The 21,960-nt window shown below is 43.2% G+C and overlaps 1 protein-coding gene across 4 annotated transcripts; it reads left to right on the forward strand.

Annotated features, from left to right (window-relative positions):
* Positions 1–20,436, forward strand: orc5 (origin recognition complex, subunit 5). Of its 4 annotated transcripts, XM_063007322.1 has the most exons (15): positions 1–61; positions 3,576–3,692; positions 4,333–4,425; positions 4,610–4,795; positions 5,279–5,353; positions 6,191–6,302; positions 8,124–8,254; positions 8,817–8,865; positions 14,406–14,496; positions 14,577–14,623; positions 14,722–14,834; positions 14,997–15,044; positions 15,210–15,320; positions 18,983–19,095; positions 20,137–20,436. In XM_063007322.1, exons 2-15 carry the CDS (start codon positions 3,576–3,578, stop codon positions 20,180–20,182), a joined length of 1,332 nt encoding a protein of 443 aa, XP_062863392.1. In that variant the 5' UTR covers positions 1–61; the 3' UTR covers positions 20,183–20,436. The 4 variants fall into 4 exon arrangements, with proteins under 4 accessions (XP_062863392.1, XP_062863408.1, XP_062863418.1 ...); XM_063007338.1 differs by lacking the exon at positions 5,279–5,353; XM_063007330.1 differs by lacking the exon at positions 1–61 and having other exon boundaries at positions 3,409–3,692.
* The last annotated feature ends 1,524 nt before the right edge of the window (positions 20,437–21,960 follow it).

The following is a 21,960-nucleotide window of genomic DNA, read 5'->3' on the forward strand; positions in this document are numbered from 1 at the left end:
CAGAGCGCGGGAACCTTGCACGAGCGTGTTGTCTACTTTCTATTTCATTTTCAGTTAAAAAGTAAGAGATTTAATGTCATTTAAAAACCAAAAAATAACTGTATTTAATCTGTGTTACGTTTAATACTGAGAATTATCTCGTTCATATAGTTATAACGCTTACAAGCTAACCGATAGAGTTAGTTACTATGGTAACTGTAGCGCATCACAGTGTTCCGCACAGTTAAAATGTATTCTAATTTAAATTGATCATGTTTATTAATGTATATCTTATATTTTATAGCATTTCTACAGGTCACACATAGACGATGAGGTACAAATTATTCGATTATGAAACAATAGAAATAAACAATAACCGATAGATTTAGTTATTATGGTAACTGTAGCTCATCACAGTGTTCCGTACAGGTAAAATTCATTCTAATTTAAATCTATCGTCTTTATTAATGTATATCTTATATTTTATATCATTTCTAAAGATCACACATAGATGGTGAGGTAGAAATTATTTGAGTATCAAACAATAGTGTTAAACAATAACCGATAAACAATAATAGCGTTAGTTACTATGGTAACGGTAGCTCATCACAGTGTTCCGTACAGTTAAAATTCATTCTAATTTAAATTTATCAGGTTTAGTAATAGTATATACTAGCTTATATTTTATAACATGTCTAAAAGTCACACATAGACGATGAGGTATAAATTATTTGATTATGAAACAATAGAATTAAACAATAATCGGTAGTTAGTTACTACGGTAACTGTAGCACATCACAGTGTTCCGTACAGTTAGAATTCATTCTAATTTAAACTGAGCATCTTTATTAATGTATATCTTATATTTTATATCATGTCTAAAGGTCACACATAGACGATGAGGTACAAAATGTTTGTTTATCAGACAATAGAATTAAACAATAACCGATAGTTAGTTACTATGGAAACTAGCACATCACAGTGTTCCGTACAGTTAGAATTCGTTCTAGTTTATGACAATCATGTTTATTAATGTATATATTACATTTTATAACATGTCTAAAGGTCACACATAGACGATGAGGTACAAATGATTCGATTATGAAACAACAGAATTAAGCAATAACCGATAGTTAGTTACTATGGTAACGGTAGCTCATCACAGTGTTCCGTACAGTTAAAATTCGTTCTAATTTATTTATTTAATTTGAGATTTGTACACAAATGTGAAGTGCGTTACTAATTAAATGTATTATTATTATTATTAATTTAAATGTATCATGTTTATTAATGTATATCTTATATTTTATAGCATTTTTTAAGTAGGTAAGTAAATCTGATTTATAAAGCACTCTTAAAACAAGTTGACCGAGGTGCTGTACATCGAATAAGCATACATAACACAACATTACGTTAAAAAAGTAAGAACCAAATAAAAATACAGAGTAAGAGAGAAAATAAAACAGATAAAAATAGACTAAACAATTATAATCACCACGGCTCCTCACTGTTCAAATGCCAGCTTATAAAGGAATGTTTTTAGGAGCGATTTAAAAACAGCGGCCGGAGGCGCTTGTGGAATATTAGGAGGTCGAGTGTTCCATAGCCTCGGAGCATAAACTGCAAATGCACGATCACCTTTTAGCTTCGAACCAGCCCTAGGAACAGTCAACAAATTCTGAGTGGCTGATCTTAAAGATCGCTGTGCGGTTGCGGGAGAAAGCATACCACCGAGATAAGCCGGGGCTCGACCATTAAGCGCTTCAAAAACAAATAAAAGCACTTTAAACTGAATCCTGTGCTGAACAGGCGGCCAATGTAGGTCACACATAGACGATGAGGTACGAATTACTGTATAAAACTGTTCATATTTGAATTAAATTACAGTCGTTAATAGAGATGGACCGATCGGGGTTTTTGGCACCGATTCCGATCTCCTTTCAGGGACATCGGCCGATAGCCGATTCCGATGAAACTTAAAAAGAGCCTCACAGTAAAGATAAACCGGAGCAGCGCGCGTTTGTGTGTGTGTGTGTGTGTGTGTGTGCCTTTAGAAGAGACGCTTTGTTCGCAGTATCGCTATAAGTGATTCATGAGTCGATTCGTTTTTATGTGAAGCGTAAGTTTCTCTTCTTGGTTATCTCTCCGTGTTTACTGTTATTAATTAAATGTCGTGGTTGTAAATAAACACCAGCTACTACAGAACATTCTGTGTGACTCTCTTACATTAAAAAGCTTCATTACACTGTTATTAGCACAGATCTGTAACCGAGTCAGACTCGTTCCATCTAAGCAGCTAAAAGTTTTCTAAAAGTTCAGCAGATGATCCTGAACTAACGAATTTGGTAACGAATAAACTTTTGCCTCTGATTGGCTCTGTAACGTTTTCAGTTCTCATCTACATCACAAGTAAGAACCGCTCACGATTTACCAAAGTGAACCAGGAGTTTATATAACGTGCTGATAGAATCCACTCAGATGTGACCGGGTCGAATTATCTTTTTAAAGTAAATATTACAATCAGCAGAATTACATCGTAAGAGCTTTCACGATGGTTTCTGTACGATGGTTGATGAATGGTGATGTGATGGTTGGCGCTTCGTAGCTCAAAGTCTGGATCGATCCGCTGAGCCGTTAACTTAACGTGATCTTTTATAGATCACACGATCGGATCGGCTACTTTTAGGACATGTCGCCGATCGCCGATAGCATATTTTGATTAAAAATCGGCCGATACCGATTCGTAGCCGATCGATCGTCCCATCTCTAGTCGTTAATATTAATAGTATTTAAAACATTTATTATTATTAATATTACATTAGTTCTGACTTCTGGTGACTGTATAAATGCTGTTTCTCCAAACTGTGCTGACTCTGTTTCTCAGGTATTTAGGCTTCTTAATGGCTTGTTCATTGCTCCTCTAATTGTTTCCATCCATCCTGTCGCTGTCTGTCCTCTTCCTCTTTTACCTTCAATTCTCTCAAGCATAACTGTCTTGCATTTTCTTCCTTTTTCTCCCCCGATTTAAGCGTAGTCAATTGTTTAGGGCAGTTGTAGCTTAGTGGTTCACGCCCCACCACTGTCTTTACTTCTGCACAGATGCCTCTGTCCGCTAACCAGAGAACCCCACCCACTCAGTCTGGTCATTTCCCCGCCCAGCAGACACTAAGGCCGGTTTTTGTCTGCTGCAGGCACTGGCAATTGTGCCAAGCTAGATGGAGTCGAGAACCGGAGTGTTCAGAATCTTGGTGCCGGTGCGCTAGCGGGCACAATCGTCTTTTCCTCCCATAACGTGTCCGAGATAATCGAGCTTCAGTTTAGTTTGGCTATCTGTGCATCTAGTGAGAGACTTCGGTTTGAGTTGGTTGAGGATCCGTTTGTGTCTCTTCTTTGCCATCCAAGGTCTCTTTAAACTCTTCACCAGCTTTAAAGTTTTAAGTTGTGGATGATCTACCCGTCCTGGTTTCTTATCGTCCAGCTTTCACGTTCCTAAAGAACGACAGATCTTTCCCGGCGCTGTCACCTCACAGCGAGAAGGTCCTGGGTTCGATTCCCGGGTGAGACTAATAATTGTGGTACTTGTGGTTTGGCCGAAGATGCCCGGTGCGGTGCTGCGGTGTGGTGGTTATGATGAAGGTAAACTCCAGAGCTTAACAGACAGACTGAGCTGTAGAGAGGCACAGACGGCCACGCTGCTCGCTCTGATGGGAGAGGTAACACACACACACACACACACACACACACCTGTACACACACCCAGAATTACTCCCAGCACATATACAGTACAGGCCAAAAGTTTGGACACACCTTCTCTTCAATGTTTTTTCTTGATTATTTTTATTTTCTACATTGTAGATTAATACTAAAGACATCCAAACTATGAAGAATTATGTAGTGAACCAAAAAGTGTTAAACAAACCAGAATATGTTTTATATTTTACCAACTCTACCTCTGCACAACCCAACTGATGGTCTCAAACACATTAAAAAAGCAACAAATTCCAAAAATTCACTCTAGACAAGGCACAAACATTCATTGAAAACCGTTCCAGGTGGAAACCTAATAAAGCTGGTTGAGAAAATTTCAAAGAGTGTGCAAATCTGTCATTAAAGCAAAAGATGGCTACTTTGAAGAATCTAAAATATAAAACATATTCTGGTTTGTTTAACACTTTTTTGTTTACTACATAATTCCATATGTGTTCCTTCATAGTTTGGACGTCTTTAGTATTAATCTACAATGTAGAAAATTTAAAAAAATTAAGAGAAACCACAGGAATGAGAAGGTGTGTCCAAACTTTTGGCCTGTACTGTACATGAGGATCAGGGTTCTGTATCTGTTTCCTCTACCAGCCGGATCAGTACAGTTACCCTTCAGTCTTCATCTACGGCCACCGAGCGACGGGAAAGAGTCACGTTCTCCTCACCACGCTCACACAGCTGGAGGTGAGATTCATGCTCCTCCACAAGTAAAAACTCCACGTCTGTAAACGTCTGAAAGTCTTTAAGCTCTGAAATGTCTTTGTTTCCTTCATTTTTGGATGAACAGAACACGAGGGATAGAACTGACAACCTTCCCTCACTGATCCCACTGTGTTTCATCTGTGTGTGTGTGTGTGTGTGTGTGTAGCTCCCTCATGCAGCAGTGAGCTGTGTGGAGTGTGTATCGGCGGGGTCGCTGTTCGAGCGGGTGCTGTTGGCGCTGTTCGGCGTGGACGCGGCCGCCCTGCTCCCGCGCGCCCCCTCTCTGTCCGACTTCGTCCGGGTCTACGGGCAGGCGCGCGGCCGGGAACCCGCGCGGCAGACCCGCTACGTGGTGAGTACGCCGGTACGGAGGGAGTCCGAGGGCCTTGCTCCAGGGCCCAACAGTGGCAACCTGGCGGCGGTGGGGCTTGAACCAGCGATATAAGGATGAAGCAGGTTGAATTATGGGTAGGAACGTGCTTCTTGAGCCGCTCGGGTGGCGCAGCGGTGAAATACGCTAGCGCACCAGAGCTGGGATTTCTACGACAGCTACATGAACAACGATTGGCTGTGGGAAGCCGGACGGGACCTCATAAATGCATTGATCAGGGTGCGGCTCTCCGTGCGCAAGCCTGATCCGCATATGAACTCGCCTTGGCTACTTCGCAAGTGTCGGAGGGGGCGTGTGTCGGCTCGCTCTCCTCAGTCGGTACGGGGGTCAGCACCAGTTAAGATGAAGTACTAGAAATGCATAAAAAAAAAAAAGAACAAGTGCTTTCTTTGCTCTCTGCGTGGTGTGATGTAGAAGGTACGATTGACATCATTGCGTCTGTAGGTTCTGGAGAGGGCGGAGCTGCTCAGAGATATGGAGGCCAACCTGCTGCCTGGGTTCCTGCGCCTTCAGGAACTGGTGGGTCCGCCTTAATCCTCACTAGAACCAGTATCCGTGCGATTATTCCAGCATTATGAGCTTGAGTTCTTCCCTTTCGTATCCGCACGTGCCGTCAGACCTCAAAGCAGCCCAAACCCGCTTCACCGTCTGTAGAAATACAATAATAGAAATAAGATGAACTGGGCGCCGGTCGGCTGGGCGCCCCCTAGCGGGCACGATCGGCCTCTGGGTGGGAAAAGTCCCACCACAGGACCCCCACAGGACCCCCACAGAGCAGGTATTATTTAGGCGGTGGATGATTCTCAGCACTGCGGTGACGCTGACATGGTGCTGGTGTGTTAGTGTGTGTTGTGCTGGTATGAGTGGATTTTTTTTAAACACCTCACTGTCACTGCTGGACTGAGAACCGTCCACCGACCAAAAACACCCACCCGACAGCGCCCCGTGGGCGGCGTCCTGTGCCCACCGATGAAGGTCTAGAAGATGACCAACTCAAACAGCAGCGATAGATGAGCGATCGTCTCTGACTTTACATCTACAAGGTGGACCGACTAGGTAGGAGCGTCTAATAGAGTGGACACCAGCACAACACACACTAACACACCACCACCATGTCAGTGTCACTGCAGTGCTGAGAATCATCCACCACCTAAATAATACCTGCTCTGTGGGGGTCTAAAAAAAGCATGTAGAGAAACAGATGGACTACAGTCAGTGATTGTAGAACTACAAAGTGCATCTATATGGTAAGTGGAGCTGATCACATGGACAGTGAGTGTAGAGCACCGTGGTTTATATTTGAATCAGAATATAATAATGATGGAGCATGATGAGGATCCTCGTCTGTGTCCTCAGGTGGACGATAACGTGACGGTTTTCCTCCTCAGCGAGATCGTTTGGGAGAAGTTCAGACCCAACACCGGCTGTTTCGAGCCCCTGCTGCTGCATTTCCCAGATTACACTAAAGGTAATTCCATTCTTCGTCCAGATTGCTTTCAATTTAATCATCGCCAGTTCCCCTGGTACAGTTCTGATGCCGCCCGTGCCCCTCGTGCCCCTGTGCTGGCCGAGACGGGCTAAGACCATCACACCAGCATGCGTGCAGTACTCATTTCTTTAGATGGAAAGAGCCACTGAACTGCATCACGTCCTGCAAGACGCAATATGTGGACGCAAAAGTATTGGGACGCTGCTGTAATTACTGAATTCATCTGGTTTTTTGCCACCACGGTTGCTAACAGGTGTAACGGTTTAGGGAAGGTCCTTTCCTGTGCTTGGTTTAAAGACATTTTAGTGTCCTGCATAGGGATGCATCGATACCATTTTTTCCCCGACCGAGTACGAGTACATGTAGTTTTGTACTTGCCGATACCGATACCTATTGGATCAGATATCTGACATGTTAGAACAGGGGTTTTCAACCTGGGGGAGTACTTGTCTGGGGGGGGGGGGGGGCTTTAGTTTTTTACTCCTAAAACTAAAGCAATTCATTTTTCACCCACGGGAGACAGATTTCATTAGTCTAACTCAGGGGTTTTCAACCTTTTTAGGCATACGCCCCCCTTCGTGTACCTTGCGCGCCCCCCACGCCCCCCTCCCCTTGGTGGAACGGTGCTCGATTGCGCATGCCTTGCTCTGCTTCTGCCACGCCCCCCCCCCCCCCCCCCCCCCCCCCCCTAGTGAAACCACGGCTCGGTCTCAGACGACTGGTGCGTCCTCCGCCGGTCTCGGGTGCCGCGGGTTCGCACTAATAAGCCGCTCGCAGACCCCCCCCCCCCCCCAGGCTAGTGCTCCACGGGTTGAAGACCCCTGGTCTGACTGACCACGCTCACACGCACGTTTAATGTTATTCAGTTCCGTCTGAAAAAAAACCTTCAAAATAGAGCTCGCAGCGAAGATAACCGGTGTCAAAAGCGACGACCGCCGTTACAGGACGTGTGTGTGTGTGTCTTTAAGAGAGACGCTCTGTTCACAGTATCGATTATAAGTGACTCGGGAGTCGATTCATTTTAAGCTTCTTTTCTCAGTCGTCTCTCCGTGTTTACTGTTATAATGAATGATGCGATTGTAAATAAACACCGACTACTACAGAACATTCTGCGTGACTCGCTTACCTTATAAAGCTCCGGCTTAATTATACCGAGTATTACCACAGAGCGGGAGCCGACTCAGAGTCGTTCTGCCTGTGGAGCTAAACGTTTTCTGTCAGTCAGAGCAGATGATCCCGAACTAACCCACTTAGTAATTGATGAACTTTTGTCTACGCTTGACTCTGTGAAGTAACGTTTTCTGCTCCCATCTACATCAAAAAGCAAGAACCGCTCACGATTCACCAAAGTGAACCACGAACTTATATAACGTGCTGATGGAATCGGCTCAGATGGGGTCGGACTGTATTATCTTTGTACACTAATATTTTCGATCAGCAAAATTGCATCGTACGTATACGATAAATACCCGACACCGGTATCGGCACTCGTGCATCTCTAGTCCTGCACAGAGCCCTGACCTCAGCCCTCTCGACAGATCTGGGATGAACCGGAACATCCACTGATCGATCAGCGCCCGGCCGCACACTTACTCGTCCGGATTCTTTTCAGACTTTCTAGACGAGGCCGGGTCACTTCTCGCGTTTGGAGGATCACGCTTTACTCTGCGTATTCCCCCACCGCTCGTGCCGTGACTCTGGGATACCTTATCGGCCCTTTCCTCCCTACCAGAACACGTGCACCAGCGCTACGTTTCTGGGCGTGGTCCTGACGTTTTGGCCGACGGGTTTGTGTTACAGCGGAACTCCTGCAGATCCTGTCCCGCGACGCTCACCCGTCATACTCGCCTGACCTGTACTCGTCCTACATCAACATCCTGCTCGGGGTTTTCTACTCCGTCTGCAGGGACCTGAGAGAGCTCCGACACTTGGTAACACACACACACACACACACACACACACTGCTCCTCTCTGATGACCTCTAATAATGCATATATGTCACACTGGTTCGCCAACTTGGCGGTGGTGGGGCTTGAACCGGCAACCTTCTGATCACTAGTCCAGTACCTTAACCACCGAGCTATCACTGCCCGTCATCAGTACACTGTGGTGTGGATTGGGACACAGCCAGAGGTTTATCTTTAATCAGAGTAATAATTTAATCCTGACGAGGGTGGCACGGTGGGTAGCACTGTCGCCTAACGGCACCAAGGTCCTGGGTTCGATTCCCATGTAAACTGTAAACAGTGGCGGTAGCAATAACGGAATGTCTCACCCATACAGCTCACTTTGGTACGCTTAGTCCACAGATTTAAAAGGGTACCATATCATAGGGTACCGCGCAGTAGAAAAATGACCAGAATCCTGTAAACAAGCCTCTTAGAATGAGTTCTTTCTTTACACAGTGCAGCTGCAGTGTCTTTGTTTGGGATTTCTCAGTAAAATGACGTATATGTTGTATGTTTTCAATAAAGATCTTTTCTTTCTTAACAGGCTGCGCTTAATTTTCCAAAGTTCACCGAGCCGTTGGAGAAAGGAGAAGGTAAAAAACAAAATGCTTTATGTGTGTTGTACGAGCGGCAGCCTGTCCAGTATCTCAGTCAGGGTTGTACTACTGTAGCGTTTCTTTCTTTAGTTTGGGTCACTTGTTCTTGCTTTTTCTACTATGGATCTTTAATCGTTTCCTTCGGGATCAATAAAGTATCTGTCTGTCTGTCTGTCTGTCTGTCTGTCTGTCTGTCTGTCTATATAGCCATCTGTCTATCTATCTGTCTGTCTATCTATCTACCTGTTTGTCTATCTATCTATCTATCTATCTATCTATCTATCTATCTATCTATCTATCTATCTATCTATCTATCTATCTATCTATCTATCTACCTATCATCTATCTATCTATCTATCTATCTATCTATCTATCTATCTATCTATCTATCTATCTATCTAACTCTCTATCTATCTATCTATCTACCTACCTACCTACCTACCTACCTACCTACCTACCTACTTACCTACCTATCTATCATCTATCTATCTATCTATCTATCTATCTATCTATCTATCTATCTATCTATCTATCTATCTATCTATCTATCTATCTATCTATCTATCTATCATCTATCTATCTATCTATCTATCTATCTATCTATCTATCTATCTATCTATCTATCTATCTATCATCTATCTATCTATCTATCTATCTATCTATCTATCTATCTATCTATCTATCTATCTATCTATCTATCTATCTATCTATCTATCTATATATCATCTATCTATCTATCTATCTATCTATATATCATCTATCTATCTATCTGTCTGTCTGTCTGTCTGTCTGTCTGTCTGTCTGTCTGTCTGTCTATCTATCTATCTATCTATCTATCTATCTATCTATCTATCTATCTAACTCTATCTATCTATCTATCTATCTATCTATATATCATCTATCTATCTATCTATCTATCTATCTATCTATCTATCTATCTATCTATCTATCTATCTATCATCTATCTATCTATCTATCTATCTATCTATCTATCTATCTATCTATCTATCTATCTATCTATCTATCTATCTGTATATCTATCTATCATCTATCTATCTATCTATCTATCTATCTATCTATCTATCTATCTATCTATCTATCTATCTATCTATCATCTATCTATCTATCTATCTATCTATCTATCTATCTATCTATCTATCTATCTATCTATCTATCTATCTATCTATATATCATCTATCTATCTATCTATCTATCTATCTATCTATCTATCTATCTATCTATCTATCTATATATCATCTATCTATCTATCTGTCTGTCTGTCTGTCTGTCTGTCTGTCTGTCTGTCTGTCTGTCTGTCTGTCTGTCTGTCTGTCTGTCTATCTATCTATCTATCTATCTATCTATCATCTATCTATCTATCTATCTATCTATCTATCTATCTATCTATCTATCTATCTATCTATCTATCTATCTATCTATCTATATATCATCTATCTATCTATCTATCTATATATCTATCTATATATCATCTATCTATCTGTCTGTCTGTCTGTCTGTCTGTCTGTCTGTCTGTCTGTCTATCATCTATCTATCTATCTATCTATCTATCTATCTATCTATCTATCTATCTATCTGTCTATCTATCTATCTATCATCTATCTATCATCTATCTATCATCTATCTATCTATCTATCTATCTATCTATCTATCTATCTATCTATCTATCATCTATCTATCTATCTATCTATCTATCTATCTATCTATCTATCTATATATCATCTATCTATCTATCTATCTATCTATCTATCTATCTATCTATCTATCTATCTATATATCATCTATCTATCTATCTGTCTGTCTGTCTGTCTGTCTGTCTGTCTGTCTATCTGTCTATCTATCTATCTATCTATCTATCTATCTATCTATCTATCATCTATCTATCTATCTATCTATCTATCTATCTATCTATCTATCATCTATCTATCTATCTATCTATCTATCTATCTATCTATCTATCTATCTATCTATCTATATATCATCTATCTATCTATCTACAGTGCCTTGCAAAAGTATTCAGCCCCCTTGAACTTTTCAACCTTTTGCCACATTTCAGGCTTCAAACATAACGATATGAAATTGTAATTTTTTGTGAAGAATCAACAACAAGTGGGACACAATCGTGAAGTGGAACGAAATTTATTGGATATTTTAAACTTTTTTTAGAAATAAAAAACTGAAAAGTGGGGCGTGCAATATTATTCAGCCCCCTTGCGTTAATACTTTGTAGCGCCACCTTTTGCTGCGATTACAGCTGCAAGTCGCTTGGGGTATGTCTCTATCAGTTTTGCACATCGAGAGACAGAAATTTTTGCCCATTCTTCCTTGCAAAACAGTTCGAGCTCAGTGAGGTTGGATGGAGAGCGTTTGTGAACAGCAGTTTTCAGCTCTTTCCACAGATTCTCGATGGGATTCAGGTCTGGACTTTGACTTGGCCATTCTAACACCTGGATACGTTTATTTGTGAACCATTCCATTGTAGATTTTGCTTTATGTTTTGGATCATTGTCTTGTTGGAAGATAAATCTCCGTCCCAGTCTCAGGTCTTTTGCAGACTGCAACAGGTTTTCTTTCAGAATGGTCCTGTATTTGGCTCCATCCATCTTCCCATCAATTTTAACCATCTTCCCTGTCCCTGCTGAAGAAAAGCAGGCCCAAACCATGATGCTGCCACCACCATGTTTGACAGTGGGGATGGTGTGTTCAGGGTGATGAGCTGTGTTGCTTTTACGCCAAACATAACGTTTTGCATTGTGGCCAAAAAGTTAGATTTTGGTTTCATCTGACCAGAGCACCTTCTTCCACATGTTTGGTGTGTTTCCCAGGTGACTTTTTATAGATATCTTTGAGAAATGGCTTTCTTCTTGCCACTCTTCCATAAAGGCCAGATTTGTGCAGTGTACGACTGATTGTGTCCAATGGACAGAGTCTCCCACCTCAGCTGTAGATCTCTGCAGTTCATTCAGAGTGATCATGGGCCTCTTGGCTGCATCTCTGATCAGTCTTCTGCTTGTTTGAGCTGAAAGTTTAGAGGGACGGCCGGGTCTTGGTAGATTTGCAGTGGTCTGATACTCCTTCCATTTCAATATGATCGCTTGCACAGTGCTCCTTGAGATGTTTAAAGCTTGGGAAATCTTTTTGTATCCAAATCCGGCTTTAAACTTCTCCACAACGGTATCTCGGACCTGCCTGGTGTGTTCCTTGGTCTTCATGATGCTCTCTGCGCTTTAAACAGAACTCTGAGACTGTCACAGAGCAGGTGCATTTATACGGAGACTTGATTACACACAGGTGGATTCTATTTATCACCATCAGTCATTTAGGTCAACATTGGATCATTCAGAGATCCTCACTGAACTTCTGGAGTGAGTTTGCTGCACTGAAAGTAAAGGGGCTGAATAATATTGCACGCCCCACTTTTCAGGTTTTTATTTCTAAAAAAAGTTTAAAATATCCAATAAATTTCGTTCTACTTCACGATTGTGTCCCACTTGTTGTTGATTCTTCACAAAAAATTACAATTTCATATCGTTATGTTTGAAGCCTGAAATGTGGCAAAAGGTTGAAAAGTTCAAGGGGGCTGAATACTTTTGCAAGGCACTGTATCTATCTATCTATCTATCTATCTATCTATCTATCTATCTATCTATCTATCTATCTATCTATCTAACTCTCTATCTATCTATCTATCTATATATCATCTATCTATCTATCTATCTATCTATCTATCTATCTATCTATCTATCTATCTATCTATCTATCTAACTCTCTATCTATCTATCTATCTATCTATCTATCTATCTATCTATCTATCTATCTATCTATCTATCTATCTATCTATCTATATATCATCTATCTATCTATCTATCTATCTATCTATCTATCTATCTATCTATCTATCTAACTCTCTATCTATCTATCTATCTATCTATCTATCTAACTCTCTATCTATCTATCTATCTATCTATCTATCTATCTATCTATCTATCTATCTATCTATCTATCTATATATCATCTATCTATCTATCTATCTATCTATCTATCTATCTATCTATCTATCTATCTATCTATCTATCTATATATCATCTATCTATCTATCTATCTATCTATCTATCTATCTATCTATCTATCTATCTATCTATCTATCTATCTATCTATATATCATCTATCTATCTATCTATCTATCTATCTATCTATCTATCTATCTATCTATCTATCTATCTATCTATCTATCTATCTATCTATCTATCTATCTATCTGACTACCTGTCTGCATATCTGTCTGTCTTTCCTATCTGTCTATCTCTCTGGCCTATCCATCTGTCTATCTGTCTATCTACCTACCTGTCTGCCCATTTGCCTGTCTGTCTAGCTATCTGTCCTATCTGTCCTATCTGTCTGGCCCATCTGTCTGTCTATCTAACTACCTGTCTGCCTGTTTGCCTGTCTGTATATCTGTCTGTCTATCTGTCTGTCCTATCCATCTGTCTATCTACCTACCTACCTGTCTGCTCGTTTGCCTGTCTGTCTGTCTGTCTGTCTGTCTGTCTACTTAACCTATCTGTCTATCTGTCTGGCCCATCTGTCTGTCTGTCTAACTACCTGTCTGCCTGTTTGCCTGTCTGTCCTATCTGTCTATCTCTCTGTCCTATCCATCTGTCTATCTACCTACCTGTCTGCCAGTTTGCCTGTCTGTCTATCTATCTGTCCTATCTGTCTGTCTACTTAACCTATCTGTCTGTCTACTTAACCTATCTGTCTGTCTGTCTATCTATCTGTCTGGCCCATCTGTCTGTCTATCTAACTACGTGTCTGCCTGTTTGCCTGTCTGTATATCTGTCTGTCCTATCCATCGGTCTGTCCTATCCATCTGTCTGTCTATCTACCTACATGTCTGCCCGTTTGCCTGTCTATCTGTCTGTCTGTCTATCTATCTGTCTGTCTGTCTGTCTGTCTGTCTCTCTGTCTATACAGAGCTTAACAGCAGTCAAACTGCAACACATAATAATTTCCCATAATAATAAACCTAATTGTGTGATTATAAATGAATAATTGGGGTTGATGAGACTGACACGCTCAGCTGAAAGCTCTAAATAAGCAGCAGCACCATAAGCAGCCTTGAGTTTAAATCTCAGCTGTGCTATTGGTCGGCCAGGCGTCTACACAGACCCACGATTGGCTGTGAGTCTGTAGCGGGAGGGATGATGGCTGAAACAGGGTTCCTTGTCACTGTGGCACTTATGACCTACGCATCCCGTTTCTTTTACGGCCGAACGAAGAACATGTACCCATGATGTTGGAAAAGACGAGATTTATTTGACAAATCCATTGCTCCGATGTCCATGTGCCCATCGTAGGTGCTGTGGATGTTAGATAGGAGTTAGTATGGGCACTTGGACTGGTACTGTTGGTCTGTACCAGGCGGACCAGCCTTCACGGCTCGTCCCCTCCTCGGATCACCGTGCTCGGTGTTTCGGAGATGCTTCGATCGTTTCCCTCTCGTCCTTTTTGTCCCTTCAGCCAAAGAGAGCGACACCCACAAGCTGTGGAGGAACATCGAGCCCCACCTGAAGAAAGCCATGCAGAGCGTGTACCTGAGAGAAGTCTCCAGGTCCGTAAACACCATCGTTATCTGAACACCGGGGGTGTTGATGCGTTCCTAACACTGCTCGTATGTTTCTCATCCCTCAGTGTTCAGTGGGAGCAGCAGCAGATGGAAGAAAAGGAACCTCTGAGAGGTAAAGCTTCAAATCATGACGGCCCGACCAGCTCGTCTCGACCAGCCACCACCAGAGGTGGTGCATGGGGGAATAACCAATTTCTGTTCCCTGTGTAGGTTTATCAGCTCACGCTCACGTGGAGTTGCCATATTACTCCAAATTCCTCCTGATCGCGGCGTATCTGGCGTCCTACAATCCAGCCAGGACGGACCGCCGCTTCTTCCTCAAGGTGGGGTGTTGTTATTGTAAAAAAAAAAAAAAAAACACCTTTATGACCGAAATGAATGTGGTCTGTAGTTTGACAGATTATTTTAGTGGTATTTTGAGTCTGTGTGAGAGTCAGGATTGATTTTTGCAGCATTAACGCTGATCGTTTCTCTCTTCGCTACAGCATCATGGGAAAATAAAGAAGACCAACTTCTTAAAGAAGCACGAGAAAGTGAGTGAGTGTTTCTCTAAACCTGCTGTACACGTCATTTCGGGGAATTAGCGCCGCTCTGGTGCAACAGTGTTACTGCACCTGGTCTGGGGCACTTTTATGGAGTTACACTGTTTGGACAGAAGTATTGGGACACCCCTCTCTCTCTCTCTCTCTTCTCCACAGACCAGTAATCATCTGCTGGGACCGAAGCCGTTTCCTCTGGACAGACTGTTGGCCATCTTCTACAGCGTGGTCGACAGCCGGGTGGCGCCCACGGCCAGCGTCTTCTCGCAGGTCCTTCACGGCTTGACGATTCGTTTCGATCGACTGGCACTGCGCACAGTCGAGCGAGCTTGTAACTCGGTATCGGATTTTGGATACGCAGAGCTGGCTCGACTGTGGACGGTGTCACCGGTGTTGTGGCCGACTCTAATTCGAGTTGTGGTTCTCGGTTTACATCGTTTACAGCATAAGTTGACACTCTAATTCCAGACCTTGGCAGACAGACCACTGCTCCACGTACTTTTAATGAGTGGAGTCGATTCGTCACCAAGCTAAAGTTTGTGTTCCGGTTTGTGAGTCACAGGTTTATATACTGTATGACCAAAAGTATGTGGACACCCTTAATTATGCTTCGAACATGGTGCCAACAGTTATACAGGATAAGGCCTGTTTTGTTTTGGCATGACTGCCTGGGATGAATTGGGACGTCGATTATGACCCAGACCTTCTCATCCCACATTAGTGCCTAACCTGTCACTGCTTTTTCCCCACAGTGTTTAAAGACGTATTGCCCATATTTTGGAATGAGATTTCCAACAAGCTCATGGTCAGCTGTCCGCATACTTTTGGACATATCGCGTACAGTACTAATGGTCAGTGTTTTAGGTCCAGCTAGTCACATAGACCAGCCTTTCTCAACCGGGGTGCCGTCTGGCTTCAGTTACATGTGCAAAAAATATAAAATAGAATAAAATATTAATAATTTTATATTTAAATTATTAATATATAAAACACACACACACACAAAGAGAGAGAGAGAGAGACGCACACACACACACACACACACTGATTGTTATTACTACCTCAATAATGTAAATATTATAATTTTTATTGTTATTATTTTGCACTGTTTTTATTAATATTTTATTCTATTTTATATTTTTGCACATGTGACTGTTTTGTATATATTTGTTCTTTCTTATTGTTATTTTTTACAACTTGCTGTGGCAATACGAACGTCCTCATTTGTCATGCCAATAAAGCTTCTTTTGAGTTGAGAGAGCCGTAACCGAGCTACAGAGAGAACATGCAGAAAAGAAGCAGTGCTCTTAGTATGATGACAAATAATTGAGAAATAAACTATAAACTTGTTTAATTATGTTAAATCTGCTTGAACTGAGCTTTTCGAGTCTAACTTACATCAAGAACTAGTACAGGGAGCGACTGAGGGCTCTGGACCAGGAGCTCCGCATCTGCCTCTCATCCATCCCTGACAGAATAGGGCGATTGTGTGCATCATCCCAGGCTCAGGTTTCCCATTAAAAGTAAGTCACGTTTACCCCCCCCCCCCTCCCTAAATGACACCTTATGGTGCGTGTGCGTGTGTGTTAGCGGTCCGAGGGATGCAGAGTACGTTTTTTAATACATTTTAGACTGGTGTGACTTGAGATTTTGCATACTTTTAAAGGGTGCCGTGACTGGAAACGGGTTGAGAAACACTGACGTAGAGCACAGCATGTCAGCTTTTTTTCTGTCCATTGATTTTAGTCTGGTGCGACACGTGCTCAGTACAGACCGCATTTTTCACCCGCACGAGTCGAGTTCATATATACCGATCAGCACTGTGCACGGAGAGCCACGCCCTGATCGGCATCGTTCCTCAGCCCTGTGCGGGCGCCATCGGTCGGCCGGCAGGGGTCGTAATTGCACCGGTTATGAGGACCCATGATCCGGCTTGCCCCTAACCCTATGAGCAACAGGCCAATCGTTGTTCGTGCAGCCGGGGTGTATTCGAAATCCCAGCTCTGGTGTGCTGGCGTATTTTACCGCTGCGCCACCTGAGCGGCTCGCGACCACTGATCCTTAAAGTTCGTCATGAAAAAACAACTATTCTTCGTTTCCAGCTAAAAACGAACGTTCCCGGTTCGAACTGTCATTAGAAAATGTGGTGAGAATAGAAAAGCAGTCGAACGGTTCCCATGGACTGGATTAAAGACGATTTATTAAAACTAGGGATGCATCGATACCATCGGTACAAGTACATGTATTTTTGTACCTGCCGATACCGATACCTATTTAGAATGAAGGAGTTAATGAGTTAATGGAGTTAATGAGTTGGAGGTTAATCAGTATTTTTGCAATGTTGGTGTTTTGTTATGTTTTGTAGAGAACGATCAGGTCAGAAATACTGTAAAACGTGTGTGTGCTGATGTATTCTGATAAACTATATTATCCCCCTGTACCACCTGTTTCCCCTCACACCGTATCCTGCGTTCTAATTGGCTGTTCGACATGTCACTCATTCCCAGTCGCACATCTCGGATCAGATATCTGACGTGCTAGACGAGCGCTCGGCGAGCCGGTCGGATCGAGTTGTCGGATAGTTCACACTTGGCGATCGAGAGCCGAGTTTCGAACGCCGAGTCGCTCCCGAGCCGGCAAATCTAGCGCCGACCGGTCGCCAAAAATCGTGTAGTGTGAACCGGGCATAACGCAGCGACGTGCACTAGGCTCACGGTATCGGATGTTTAGTATCGGAGCCTCGTTTGCGAGTACGAGTACGAGTTAGTGAGCGCGGTATCGGGCAGATACCCGACACCAGTATCGGTACTCACGCATCTCTAATTAAAACACAATCGTGGGTTCTTATAGCAGTACGTGAGCTGAAGAATGACGGACAGATCTGTGGCCTTCCTTTCATATTACTCCAGTCTCATCACTGTTTTAACACTTGGGTGTTGAACTTTGAAACCTTTATTCTGCGATAACGGTTGCCCCTTATTTGTTTACCACATTTTACGACTGGTCGGCGCTAGATTTGCCGGCTCGGGAGCAACTCGGCGTTCGCTCGGCGATCGAAGCTCGGCTCTCGATCGCTAAGTGTGAACTGCTCAACAGCTCGATCCGAGCCGAGTTGCCCGACTGGTAATGAGTGCGGTGTCGAACAGCCAATGAGAACGCAGGATACGGTGTGAGGGGAAACGCAGGGGAGGAGTGTAAACAGGTGGGACAGGGGCGTAATATAGTTCATATCAGAATACATCAGCACACACACACACGTTTTACAGTATTTCTGACCTGATCGTTCTCTACAAAACAAAACACCCACGCTGCATTGCAAACAATATTTATTAACCTCCGACTCACTACAGAACAATCCCTGCTGGTCGGGTTGCCAAATCCACTCGGATTCATTTATTTTTCCTCTTTGATTTTACGCCGCACATCAGCGCACAAACTCTGATCGCTCGCTACTCGTTGACGTGCATTTTTGGACGTGGTGTCATTAAACCCCTCGTCACTTCTCGCGTGCGTTTTCGTGACAGAACGTAGTTCGGGAGAGCAGAGAAGCTCGCCTGCGATTCCAGTCGGTGATAGATGGTGTAGTGTGTGACCCCCCGTCACCGATCAGTCGTGTAGTGTGAAATACACACCGACTTAAGAGACTCCCGATTACAAGAGATCCGGTCGTGTAGTGAGAACTTGGCATAAGGATTTAAAGCACAAAACAGCATAATACTAACACTAAGTTATATTAAGCATACAAATCTAATTTTTCCATAACAGAATCCTAGTTAAAAATCGGTACAATAGCGCCGAAGCGTTCTAAATGCGGTTCTCCAACTGGAACCGAACCCGTTCCGCATCGCAGCAGCATCATGTTTCTGACGTCTTCGTCCCCACGTGGATTTGAACCCTGAATGACGAATCCGTGTTTGTGTTCCTGTGTGTAGATTTCGTCTCTGGTCACTCTGCAGCTCCTGACGCAGGTCGGACATGACGACCAGCTGGACTCCCCCAAGTACAAGTGTGCCGTGTCCCTGGACTTCATCCTGCCCATTTCCAGGTCTGTGTGTGGTCTCGTACCCAGTTAATCATCCGTACTGTATCGCAAGCAACTCGGGTGGGTGCGTTGCTGCCCCGAATCCGGATGCGACCTCTGCTGGCTGGTTGAGGCGCCTGCACCCACCCGGACCCATGTCGGATACTCTTAACGTGCAGAAGGTGGTTTGGCCGCTCTGAATTGACCCTAGGTTTGAATGTTTGCGTGGATGTGGGAGTGTTTAATGCCCAGTCAAACACAAGTCACCTGTCCAGGGCGTATTCCAATCAGGATGTGTTATCTGCTGGACCCACCGTGACCCTGACCGGGACGAAGCCCTTATGACTTATGGGTAGGAAATATACATATATACGTATCAGCCACTCTGCAGCATGTTCTCCCGAGTCCTTGTCGGTGATTGACTGACCTCACGAGAACGTGCGTGTCACTGTCCGCGGTCGATCAGGCTTTACGTTGCCGGGGGTTTAGAGGCGGCTGTGCGTTATTATTTATTTATTCATATGTTATTTGGTGACTATATTTTCGGAGGAGAAAAGGTGAGGCGTTCAAATCCAACCGCACTACCCGCTGTGAAGTACGGTGGTGGTAGTATTAGGATCTGGGAGTGACCCACAGTAAAGTAGAGTAAACCGAGGTCAAACGAAACTTTACTTAAGGTACTGACCTCAGCCCTACCAAAAATATGTGGACGTGCCAGAAAACCCGCCAATTTGGTTGCCAAGGCTACCAGTCCTTCCGAGTGGACTGGTCAAAGATCAGACCGGTTGTACCTGACGTTTGATGGCTGTAATAGGGCCGAAACTATGTGGACACACCCCACCATATTGTAAAAAGTAGCAGGTCAGGTTCATTTGTGCCTATTTGTGCCGTGTCGTCATTCCAATTCATCCCAACGGTGTTCAGTGGGGTTGGGATCAGGGCTCCAGTGCAGGACACCGGAGTTCCAAACCATGTGTAGCATTAATAGCAACTGTTGTGGCCGAGAAGGGGCGTCCCAATACTTTTGACCACAGTTTGACCTTTCGTTCGTGTCTCTCTCGGCAGGACCGTCAGCTTCGACATCGTCAGGTACCTGTACGACTTCCTGTGAAGCGGGAGCAGGATCACTGGGACCGGAACCTTGACCGGCGGGATGGGAGGAGCTTGGGCCGGAGACTGTGTTCTTATTGGTTGGGATTTCAGTGTGGTGGTGCACAGGCTTCAGTTTCGAGGTGGGAAGTGGGCATGTCCCAAAAAACCCTAGGCCACGCTACCGTGTAGTGTCCTTAATGAACGTTCTGCAGTCCGGGGTGCCTCTGTGTTTCTGTATTAATATATCTGTATCAAATAAATGAATAAACACTGTGTTGTTATTGAGTTTAGGTGTTTTCGCCGCATCCTAATGCGCTGGTGATCTCGCCGCCGTGCATCGGGCGTCAGGCCGCTCCCTTTTTTCCCGTATTTTCCCCGTTATCTCACCTTTTAGTCATTTCCGATGCCCGATTCACCACATCCTTGCTCAGTCTGCCGCCACTTCTCATCACCTGGCAGTGTTAAGTCCCTACAAAGCCACGCTAAGCTCTGTGTGACTACCCCCCCCCCCCCACACACACACACACAGGCCGGTAGCTCTCCTGACATACATATGATGATAATGGAGATGACAGATAATGTTGCACCCATGCCCATGTGATGAACTGTAGCTCTTGCTAGCTCAGGTTTTTCCCCACAATGCTTCACCTTTAACGTCACGTCAAGTGAGAAAAAGAGAAAAATAAGGGCCCCAGAACAGAACCCTGTGGGACACCACTGTGCCACGCTGCCAACCTGAAGAGAGAGTCGAATGCACCACATGGTGTCAATTTTGGGGTTTTTTATTTAGGAATGAGAAAGCATGAGTAGGTCGACGTCACAGTTAGAACACAAGGCACCAAAAGTTTTGGGACTGACTTTGCTAAAAGTGCGGGAAAATAAATAAAGTGGACGTACGATGATAATTCCGCAGCGCTGGATACGCTTAGATCACACATTCAGAAATGCATTGAAATAAATACACATCGTTATGATTTTTGGTCCGTTTCTGCATTTAGTCATGTCCAATTCCCTAGTTGTATTTCTTCTACTGCTGCATATTCACACAGGGATCAGTATGGCGTACCGAGAACCAGAGCGGTAGAGAGAACAGAGCGGCGACACTCCCATAGGGAACCGCTGTAACGGGGGCGGTGACATTTATCCTGCGCAGCTTCCGGGTTGTGGAGCTCTGTATAGTTCCAAACATCCCATAGAGCCCCATTCATTTCCACTACTTATCAAACATTTTTAGCTGCATGTTGCTTTGTTTTAAAAAATAATGAATTTAATGTCATTAATATACTTAATCCTGTTATTGTTTAGCATTTGCTCAGCACTAAATGTTACATGTTTATCTTAATTAATAGGTATAACCGAATTTAGCTCAGTCAGTTAAGCTTAATTATTGACACTAGAGTCTTTTCACCTAAAATTGATTAATTAAAAGTTGATTAATCAAGAGTCTTGTTACAGAAATGATAATAAAACATTAGAACCATAATAAATCATGCTACTTTTACTTTCATTCTTAAGTACATTTGAAGGTAAATTTAGTTTAGTACTTTAGTGGAGGTAAAGAGTATTTTTACTTTTATTACTACTTTTACTGGAGTAATATTTCACCTTGGATATCTCTACTTCAACTCAACTACATGGTTTGTGTACCTCGTCCACCACTTACATTAGACAGAATGAACTAGTGCATATTAATTATGAATTAATTCATGTATTACATGTAGGAATAAATTATTACTTACTCATGAAATAAGACATGAATTAATGCTATTTCATGTACCTGCACTATAATGTTAAAGG

The sequence above is a fragment of the Trichomycterus rosablanca genome, chromosome 1 (assembly GCF_030014385.1).
Source record: "Trichomycterus rosablanca isolate fTriRos1 chromosome 1, fTriRos1.hap1, whole genome shotgun sequence".
In the NCBI taxonomy this organism is placed as follows: domain Eukaryota; kingdom Metazoa; phylum Chordata; class Actinopteri; order Siluriformes; family Trichomycteridae; genus Trichomycterus; species Trichomycterus rosablanca.